General features: G+C 43.7%; 1 protein-coding gene across 6 annotated transcripts in view; it reads left to right on the top strand.

Annotated features, from left to right (window-relative positions):
- Nucleotides 1–647: 647 nt before the first annotated feature.
- SLC46A3 (solute carrier family 46 member 3) overlaps nucleotides 648–11,006 on the top strand; it is a 33,164-nt gene continuing 22,805 nt past the window's right edge. For 4 of the 6 annotated variants that reach the window (XM_073340784.2, XM_073340775.2, XM_073340819.2 and 1 more), the window contains exons 1-2: nucleotides 648–925; nucleotides 2,117–2,330. In XM_073340784.2, the coding sequence (XP_073196885.2) occupies nucleotides 663–925; nucleotides 2,117–2,330 (477 nt within the window). In that variant the 5' untranslated portion in view covers nucleotides 648–662. The other 2 variants (XM_073340811.2, XM_073340802.2) reach the window with 2 other exon arrangements.

The following is an 11,006-nucleotide window of genomic DNA, read 5'->3' as shown; positions in this document are numbered from 1 at the left end:
TTCCCTATGCAAGACAATATCAAAAGCCTTACTAAAGTCAAGATACCACGTCTACTGCTTCCCCCATCTACAAGACTTGTTACCCTCTCAAAGAAAGCTATCGGGTTGGTTTGACATGATTTGTTCTTGACAAATCCATGCTGACTGTTATTTATCACCTTATTATCTTCTAGGTGTTTGCAAATTGATTGTATAATTATTTGCTCCATTACCTTGCCATTTCAGGGGGAAGTAAAGTCACAACATGGCGGATGCTAGTGATTTGTTTTCACCCCCAGGCCAGCTACTTCACTGACCAGTTTCCATACCCAAACCCAATGAGCAGGTGTCTAGATTTCATGGGGTTAAGCGGGGCCTGAGGCTCAGAGAATGCCTCTTCCACGCCACATCCCAGTGGGATGGGAATGGCAGAGGCAAACTGCCTGATCGCCCCGTCGGGGAGTGGATCCAGCCTGAGCTCCCTTAGCAGCGTGGCTGCAGCAGAACCAGAAGGCCGGGGTTCCCCGTCCGCCGCGGAAACCCCCAGGGGCCCGTTCCGCCGCGCGGCGGGGCCCGGGGGAGGGGAACAGGCGACGCTTGGGGCCCCGGCTGGATCGGGCGGGGGCGGGAGGGAAGGTGCCGGGTGGCCCGGGGCGCGCTGCGGGGCTGGCAGGTGTTGTCTCATGCCCGCCGGGGGACGGAGCCAAGGGGAGGCCGGGCCGGGGCGAGTGGCGCGGGGGATGAGCAATCGCCGCGCTCCGTGGGACAGGCTCCGTGAGCCGGCACCCAATGAGCGGGTTCCGGCTTTGACGCGTCCCTGTTTGGGAGCAGCCTGGCGCAGCAGCTGGCCGGGGGGCACGGGTCCTTGCCGCGGCCTGGGTCGGAGCTCTGCGGGCGCCAGCCGGCGGGGGATTCGCGGCCGCGAGCGGCGGGCACTGCAGAGGAGGTGAGGGCGCCGCCGGGGCATCTCTCCTCTTCCCCCAGCCAGCGCACTGCACCCGGCGCTCCCAGCGCGGGCTGAGCGTGCACCCCCACCCCCCAGCCCGCGCGGGGGAGGCACATCGGGACTGGAGCACCCCCCAGAACCCGCCCGGGAACCTAGAGGCGGGCACACACAACACACTCACACAGGAAGAGAGGCCGCCAGCAGCCACCCTGCCACTCAGGCACCCTGGCTTGAAGCCCGTAGGGGAGCCTAGAGCTGAATTGGATCTGCTCACCCCAGTTAAAAGCCCCTCTGCCCTGTCTTCACTGCTATTTTAACATGGCTTAGCTAAGGTGAGTGAAGACATTTTTTTTTTTTTTTTTTTTTTTGCGGTGTAGACGCATTCAGACCAGTGCATACAGTCACTCAGGCTTACTTGAGATAGCAACACACACGTTATCAGACCAAGACGTGCCACACAGACATTCAGATGTACTCTGATACCTGAACGCTTAGATACGCACAAACATGAATCTTTGCTAACACTGAAAATGGTTTGTTTTTTGGGGGGGGGGGGAGGGGTGATGTCACACAACAGCAAGTGATCTCGCTACTACTGCTTGTAATTTTGGTCATTTTGCACATCTGGACTTTGCATAACTGGGCTATAGCTTGGAGCAGCTGAATAAACACCCCCAGAGAGAGTAGCAAGACCTGACATTTTATTTGGGGAGGAAAGATGTCTGCCTTTGGGTTCTCTAAAATGGTGTGATATGAGTTTTAAAATGATCTTTTACTGATTAACTACTTTTAGAATTTTAAAATACATGTTTTGAAGAAACTACTGAACATGGCAAAACATAAACAAGGTGAACAATAGTGAGGGGGGAAGACATCACCACCTTTAAAACATTCAGTTCTTTTTAATTAGTTAAATAATTGACAGGCTAAAACAGAAACTGAATTAAATGTGCAACTCATTTGTAACTCAGATTTTAAGCAATATAAATTACACAATAGCAATCTAAAACCGAGCTTGGCTCAAAACAGAGCGTAAGCTCCTCCCTAACTGACAGAGAATTACCATCTGACGCTTCCTTTCTCTCTGCAATGTGCAAAACCCCCCACCTGAATTTTAGACTGTTCTGAAACACTAGTATGTGCGTTCCTTTCATATCGGACAGCTAATACATGTTCTTTCTTTCTGAACAGAGAATTGAAGGGCAATCCAGACATGAGGAAGGTTTTGTTAGTGGAACCTGTCATCATCATTTACGCTTTTGCCTCCTTCTTGACTGCACCGCTGATTCAGCAGTATATTTATCAGAGACTATGGGAAGAAGCAAGCAACTCCAGTTTAATAGAAAATAACAACACTACTTACTGTGAACGAAACAAAAGTAACCCAACCTATATCAAACAGAAGGTAAGTGCGGGGGGAGAGGGGGAAGTACCAATGAAAACGTATTACGAAGGAAAATTTGCAGTGAGTACTAGATAAATATGAAATTAACAGTGGTTTATTTTTTATAAAATTATGATTTCATTAATATCTATGTGGTGCCATAGGTGTGTATAGTGTTTACAAAGAATCAACTCCGCAAGATGCTGAGGACATTCAGTTCCCTCTGAAGTCATTAGGAGTTGAGGGTGCACATTATCTTAGAGAAGTGGTTCTCAACCTATTTACCATTGTGGGCTGCCTATGCAGCTCTCTATGTGTTATGTGGGTAGCATCCACACAATATATATACTACTTGTATGGCCCTGAGGATGTGCTGCAGCTGTATGCTGATTGGGCTGTAGGTCGAGAACCACTCCCTTAGAGGGTTTGGCCCAAAAAGAAGATATTGCCCTTACTCTGAGAAGTATAGAAACCAGGGCCCTGATCCTGCAAAGACATATGCATGTGTTTAACTTTACACAGTGTGATTAGTACCTTTGACTTCAGTGGGACTTCTCCATGTGTCAAGTTAAGCATGTATGTCAATCTTTGCAGGACCAAGGCCATGGTTAGATAAATATAGCATTATACAGAGAGAGATGACATCAGACAGGGATGCGGGACCAGGAGGAGAAAATTAAAGAGAATTTTAAAATATGTATTTAATTGAGCTGATCTTTTAACAACTTTGAAAATCTCTGATTTCTCATTTATGCCAGTGATGACATTCATTTCCTGTATTGTCAGAATATAAGGATGGCAACTCTTCAATTTGATTAATGATCCTTTTAAAAAATATGTAAAGCATATTTTAATATTATTTGTACAATTTACTCTTCTTGAATTAGATATTGATTAGAATCCCCTGTTAGACCACAGCTTCCTTTACATTTAGGGGAAAGTGGTAGTTGACATGGATTTGTGAGTTATAAAAAAGGCATGTGTTAATAAGAGACCATCAGTTGACATCATTCCCAAATCAGACAAAGAGATTGTTACAAAACTCTAAGTAGCACTTGAAGTGAAGGATTTTGTGCAATCCTAGATCTGAATCTCTGGGCTGCTACCATAAAATTACTAATTAGGTATTCTGCACTGCCCCTTCTCAAGAGTAGAGCATCCAAGTTTATGTAGCCCACTTGCTATATATAACAAGGGCATGCTTGTCAATGCCATATGTAGACTCCATTGAACTTGCTCAAAGGAATAGTTCAGACTTTTTACCATGACAATGAGTTCTTCCTCATTTGACAGGAGACCAGTCAGCTAAGGAAAAACTTAAGAGGGCAAAGTTGAATTTTTGCCATAGGACTCTTGTTTTGTTTTTCGGGTTTTTTTGGCTGACAGATCAGCCAAGGTAGGCCATTTATGATTCCCATGAATCCCCTTTAGTGTTGATTTACTTGGCTTCTATCTCCCAAATACTATCCTATGGGAGTCAGAGTCCAGTAGAAGCATAAACAGCTCTTCCTGGCTGACCCAACCCATGGAGCTTTAATTAAACAGCAAGAAAGCAGCTGTGCATGATCCACAGCTGCAATTGGGAAGAAGAGACCCCAGCAGCTTTCTGGTGATTGGGAGTAGGAGGCACCTTCTAGCAATCTGTTAATCCATGTAGAGATGCTAGTAGGCACTGATCTCACTAGCTCTGCAGCATGTAATTGAACACAAATAAACTCAAAACCCTGAGGCTGGGCTGCTGAGACCTTACTCGCCTCTCTCCCAGCATCAGACAGCAGGAAAGCTAGCTACTGGAATAACTTTTAGAGCACAGGAGGAGGAGAACACGTGAACTCTCCACTCCTCAAGGCTGCAATGTTTGGCTGCAAAGCTGTCCTTTTTGGAGGGGAAGAGAGGCTTCTATTGCAAGTCAATTTGACATTTAAATAGCTTGACCTGAACCAGAACTCAGGGTCTCCTGAGGTTCTTGTGAAGTGGAAGACTGTGGATGCTTTTGGCTAGATCAAGGTTTTTTGGTTCAGATCTAAAAGGGATTTATGTCCTACGGTGATCTACAATCCATCTGCACAGCTGCAGCCTAACACTGTAGGCACCTAATCTCACTCAGCACCTAAATTTTCACTGTAAAAGTGTCCTAGCTGTCAAAGTTTGTGCCTCTGGACATGGCGTTGCTCCCTCAGGCAGGTGACCTGACACCTGTCTCATGCCTAAGCCCCAGTGTGGTCCTTAAACCAGGTGAAAGTAGGTGTTAGCCTGCCTAGCTTGCTTGCTGGGCCTAATTCAGCGAGCATGCTTAACTCTTCACAAAATGGCCACGAGGAGGAGACCTCCCTTTATAACCTTTAGCTCCTCAGTGGTTAGGATATTCACCCCAGATACAGGAGACCCTGTTTCAATTCCCCCCTCTGCCTTGTGAGGAGAAGGGATTTGAAGAGGGATCTCCCACTTCTCTGGGGAAAGCTCTAACCACTGGGCTATGGAATATTTTGAGGTGGGTCTCTTTTGCTGAAGCCATTCCACTTTTTGTATTAAACAATTAAATATTAATGGGGCTAGACAAAGAGTGAGAATGTGCTGGCGTTTATGGATTCTATTCTCAGGTGCCTACCTCTCCTCATAAATTGAATAGGGAACCTAGTTCAGGGTTTGTGAATTCCAGTGATTTTTCCAAGGTGCCTAAAAGTTGGGTTTGTGGATCTGGGCTTTTTCTCTTAATAGTCTTTGTACATCACCCACAACAGGTATTTTCATCCAGTATTAGCTCTTACTGCATGCTGTGTTTTAGGTAGATGAATTTTGGCATATTGTGACTCTTTCTCAGGGTGTCCAGAACCAGAGGTCAACGTGTTACCTCCTGCCTCAGTAAGAGACATACTTGCTGTCTTTCAGTTCCCTGGCACTCATGGTCAGTTAGCCACCCAAACAAACTCCTCAGAATTTTTCCAGCCCTTACTTTGCCTGCAGGTTAAGTCTTGGTGTATCCCAGTCCCTGAACCTTCCACAAGCATTCCTCCCCGCCTCCTCCGCCCCGGTAGTGTCCAGCCACTGTCGATGGACACTCTCAGTAATTACCCGGTAAACTGTCCCTAAAGAGATAGTGTACACATGGCTAGGTGTTTACACAGCTGGATGGTTACAACTCAGGATTAGGTCCTTTATAGCAACACAGCACTGTAATTGTTTTTTAACAAAGAACAGAGATTCACAGATTCAAATGAGTATTGAGAAAGAGTAAGGGAAACAAAAATGGTTACAAATAAAACAAAACTATAACACACTTTCCAGAGATAAAAACTTAGGCTGCAACCCTTGTCTAAAGTAGTTTCTCACCCTTAAAAGTCTTTCTGCAGAGCTTGCTTGTTTTCAGTCAATCTAGGATCTATTCCTTCACAAATCATCCCCTGCACTAAGGATGTTCCTCAGTGAAATGGATAATGGGAGTTGTTCGTGCATCCCTGTTATAGCCCAGTAAACGTCTGAAAGCATTCCTGCTGTTTATTCTCCACTGTGCTGGTGCCATATTGTGTTCACATCCCTCCTCCCCCCTGTCAACCTGTTTTTCCTGTTGACTTTACATGCAAATGTAGCTCCCATTGTTTTTGGCTCATGATGCTTAATTTACATGTGACAGTGATACCTATCTTTCCTTTTGGAAGCCTCTTTCTCTGTTTGTTTGGTTACAGACTTTAAAGCATATCATCAGTACATGTACACAGTTCCTCATATAGTATTAATACATATTCTTCACAATGATATTAATGGCCAGTGTGTCATTGGCTTTCATTTCATACCTCACACAACATTCTTTATGGATAACTACTGTGACAGCAATGTGTTAGGTGCAGTGAGTTTGTCAGGCCTTATTGGAGTTGCTGACAGAACAGTGAGCCCTTTGCCAGTTGGCATTGAGGGCTTCTTAGTGTCAGACATAGGCTATGTCTACACTACAGACCTTACAGTGGCACAGGTGTACCGCTGCAGATGTGCTGCTGTAAAGTCTCCTGTGTAGCAGCTCTGTGCTGACGGGCAAGAGCTCTCCTGTTGGCATAATTAAACATGGCGCTGTCCACACTGGCACTTCTGTTGGTGAAACTTATGTCAGACAGCTGTGTTTTTTTCACATCCCTGAACAACAAAAGTTTTACTCGTACTAGTGTAGACATAGTGTACTAGACTAGTGTAGACATAGTCATATGCTGTCATGTTGTTTTCATTATAGCAACTACAAACCCACGAATGATGAAAAATCTGCCAGCTGCAGATTTCTGATCTGGAAATTTAGTTAAACTTTGTAAAAATTTAGTTTGATATTTTTTTTCTGTAGTTGACGTTTGCTGGAAAGCCCCTGAAATTCAAGCTGTTTTTCAAAACACGACAGTACATGCTTGGAAAAAGAAAACTTTTCCACTCAATGCAAAGCACTGAACCAAAGTGCTTATTCACCATGAGTCAGCTGAATTTCAAATGGCTTCTCGCAACAAGATCATTGTGAATTTACTCTTTCACACAGTTGCTCACTGCAATTATTTGACATAAAGGATGCATAATAAAAACTAGCTTTACATTCACTGTACTTGGATAACTCCTTTCAGGGCAATGGGTCTCCAGTAAGTGGGATCTTGTCCTGCAGAACTTTTCTGTTGCCCATCCCCTGCCTGTTTCCAGTTCCCATTATTCCATCAATACAGGCCTCAGGTAGCTGTAAACTCTGAAATAATCACATGTCTGTCTGTCTGTGTTTTACACCACACTCATCACCATAGCATCTGAGCATGAAATTCTTGCCCCATAGATGTAAATGGTAAAATCTCCGTTGGCTTCAAGGGGGCCAGGATTCCACACTGAGAAAGAATTCTGTCTGCAAGTGGGTGAAAACAGGAGGCTGAGAAATTTAAACTCCAGACAGTTTGCTGAGATTATATTTGCACCAGGTATTCTGGGTTTTCCCGGGAGTCCATGATATTAGTGACTTTTATACATAGAGGGCCTACATTTTGCTGTGGTGTTCCTCAAATTCTGTTTCTGTCAGTCTCTCAGGAAAAGACAAATTATCCTCTCTCTTCATCCTGTGTAGTTTCCCCCCCTTTTTTTAGGGTTGGGAGGGGCTCTTCAATCTCTACAATGTCAGGGCAAATTTAGAAAATAAATTTTAAGACAATAGGGGAGCATTTGGGGTCTGTAAAGATATATAAGATGTGGATAAGGCCTTTGCGGCACTTAAATTCATTGTCTCATAGGCGTTGGGTAAATGTATTCACTTTATAATTAATTAAGAAGAGGTTCAGAATTCACTGGAATGAAAGCTGGTGCTTTCTGATTGCTGGATTGAACAACATCTCTTTTAACTGAGCTCAGAGGAGTTATATTGAAGCATTATTTATCTTACAGTATCCTTTGCTAGTATGTAACATTCTTTAATTATATGAGCCAGTATCAGTTTGCCCTGTCCTGGTCATTGTTCAGCCTTAGGCACAACATTCCTCACTTAACTAAAGCCTTATTTAAATCAAGGGATTCTTCATTTTCATCCATTTAATTTTGTATTCTAGGATTTTTTGTTCTGTATAATCATATTTTAGAGTGTAGTGGATTTGCAGATTAAGAAAATATGGCCAGATTCTCTGCTGCTCTAAACCTGTGTAGCTCCATTGATTTCAATGGAGTTGTGCTCATTTGAACGAGCTGAGGAGTTGGCCCATAATTTTTTAAGTTCATTTTCGTTTACTTTATAAATGCCTGAACTGGTCATTGATCGTGTTCATGCATTCTAAATGTGGCATATGTCCCCCCACCTCTGTCATTGAACTAGATCTGCTGGTGCAAGCCATGGTAATTCCAGTGAAATTAATGGAGATGGGTGATTTACAGGAGTTGAGCATCTCGCCCCCTTTTTCGCTTGTGTTGGACTTTCTCCTCCAAAACACACACGCACACATGCCATTTTTCTCTTCTTGTTTAATGTTATTAAGGGCGTTGGGTTTTTAGCTATCATATCTGTATGAGTTTTAGACTGTTTTAGGTATGGGTTTTTCAGTACCCTGAGCATTCCTATGTGGGATGGGGTGGGACAGGATGGTAAAGTACAGTTTTGTTACCGAGTATTGGCATTTCTGTGATGCTCATCACTGTGGTGTGCCAGCTTAGTATTGGAGTACCAGCTTTAGTAAGGAAACATTGCATACAACATGGAACAAGTACAGTGAATGTAAAGCTGTTTGCTTCTTAACTGTACAAAAAGTGCTACCCAGGAATCAATTTTTTTCTCGGTCTTCACAACTGCAGTTAATCCTTGTCTCACAAGATGCCTCTGCTTTGTTCGTTGTGCCCATTTGTCTGCAGGCTATTGCTTCCCTTCTCATTGCTGCTGTCTCTGCAGAGCAAGTAGTTTCCCTTCCCATGCTCCCCTCTCTCACTCTTTAGGATAAATCACTTCCTTTCCTAACACCACTACTCTCCTTTCATGATGCTTGTCTTTCCTTTGCACCACTGCACTCTGTAGACAGGGCCCGTCCCTCTTTTTGTGCTGATCAGGTTGCTTCCTTTCTCGCTGTCTAGACTGGGGTTCTCACAAGAAATTTTTTGGTGGCCGCTCTGACGGTTTTTCCTAAAATACTTAATTAACTTTAGGAAAAACAAATAAATATGCACATATCCATGTCCAAATCATTGTAATTTATTTATGTAGGGTTTTTTCAGACTCAGTAATAAAAATTATATACAGTTGTCTCTATTCTTTACTGGACCTAAACCGAATAGAACCATAAATAAGGTGCTTTGCACATCCTTGCCTTTTTTGTGGTTGTTTCTTTTGCTTTTTTTTTTTTTTAGACTTGCTAAGTAGTAAGTCTGCTCCTGTGAAGACTGATATTTGTAGGTTTGTTAATATCACTTTTCATAGCAGACTTACTCAACCCTGGCAAGCGGGGGAACAAATTAAGCTGTGAATGGAGAGGTGGGTAGGGAGGCAGTGGGGACCAGGGGCAATGGAGGGCTGGGGAGATACTGGAGGTTAGTGATTTGGAGGCTTTCTGAGCCTGAGAAATCCTTTCCACTGGTATTAAATGTATTTGCATCTGGTAGGTAAATTATCCAGGTACTTCACACTGACGCTCTGCAGGAAGACTTCACAGACCTGTTGAGGGTCATAGAAGTGTAGTACTGTAAGGGATTTCAGTAGGTCATCTAGTCCAGTCCCTTGCACTCAAGGCAGGACTACATAATAACTAGACCACTCCTGACAGGTGTTTGTCTAACCTGTTCTTAAAAACCTCCAGTCACTGAGATTCCACAGCCTCCCAAGGCAATTTGTTCCAGTGCTTAACCACCCTGACAGTTTGGAAGTTTTTCCTAATGTCCAACCTAAACTGTCCTTGCTGCAATTTAAGCCCATTGCTTCTTGTCCTATCCTCAGAGGTTAAGGAGAACAATTTTTCACTTTCCTCCTTGTAACAGCCTTTTATGTACTGGCAGTGACGCTGGAACACTTTTTGTAGTGGGAGTGCTGGAAGCCAGCTAAGGAACTGTAAAGAAGTGGTCCCCAAATGTTTTACCTCGCACCCCCCTTACGCCAGGGCTCTGGGAGGGGGACACGGACAGGGGTAAGGGGGCCGGGAGCTGGGGCTGGAAGCAGAGCTGCGGGTGCGGGGCCAGCTGCTGGGACCCAATGTGGGGCCAGGAGTGGAGCCCTGGGCATGGGCTGGAGGTGCTGCAGCACCCCCTACACTCCTACTTCCCACACCTATGTGTAGCAGAAAACTGTTATCATGTCCCCCCGCAGTCTTCTCTTTTCCAAACTAAACAAGCCCAGTTTTTTCAGTCTTTCCTCACAGGTCATGTTTTGTAGACCTTCAATCATTTTTGTTGCTCTCCTCTGGACTTTCTCCCATTTGTCTTCATCTTTGTCTTCATCCAGACCTGGACACAGTACTTCAATTGAGGCCTTATCAGCTTGGAGTAGAGTGGAAGAATTACTTCTCATGTCTTGCTTCTCGTGTCATGGGATACTATGTGATAATATTAAGTATAGATGTGTTAGTATGATTAGTTTTTATGCAATACACTAGAACCTCAGAGTTATGAACTGACCAGTCAACAATACACCTCATTTGGAACTGGAAGTATGCAATCAAGCAGCAGCAGAAACAAAATTTTTAAAAAACCCGAAATACATTACAGTACTGTGTTAAACATAAACTACTAAAAAATAAAGGGAAAGTTTAATAACAAGATTTGACAAGGTAAGGAAACTGTTTCTGTGTTTGTTTCATTTAAAGTAAAAGGGTTAGAAAGCTGCATTTTTCTTCTGTATAGTAAAGTCTCAAAGATGTATTAAGTCAATGTTCAGCTGTCAACTTTTGAAAGAACCACTGTAACGTTTTGTTCAGTTACAAACATTTCAGAGTTATAAACGACCTCCATTCCTGAGGTGTTGGTAACTCTGATACATCCGATGAAGTGAGCTGTAGCTCACGAAAGCTCATGCTCAAATAAATTGGTTAGTCTCTAAGGTGCCACAAGTACTCCTTTTCTTTTTGAGGTTCTACTGTATCTCCTTGATGTGCATTATTATTTATTGATATAGCACTATCAATATGCATGGCACTTTACAGATAAGTAAAATACCATAGGCTCTGTAATAATCCCATTCAGGGCCAGTTTCTGATCCCCCTTCTCTGCATTAAATTGCATGTTTCAGTA

Source organism: Lepidochelys kempii, chromosome 1 (assembly GCF_965140285.1).
Source record: "Lepidochelys kempii isolate rLepKem1 chromosome 1, rLepKem1.hap1, whole genome shotgun sequence".
In the NCBI taxonomy this organism is placed as follows: Eukaryota; Metazoa; Chordata; order Testudines; family Cheloniidae; genus Lepidochelys; species Lepidochelys kempii.
This window is presented reverse-complemented; position numbering and strand designations above follow the sequence as displayed.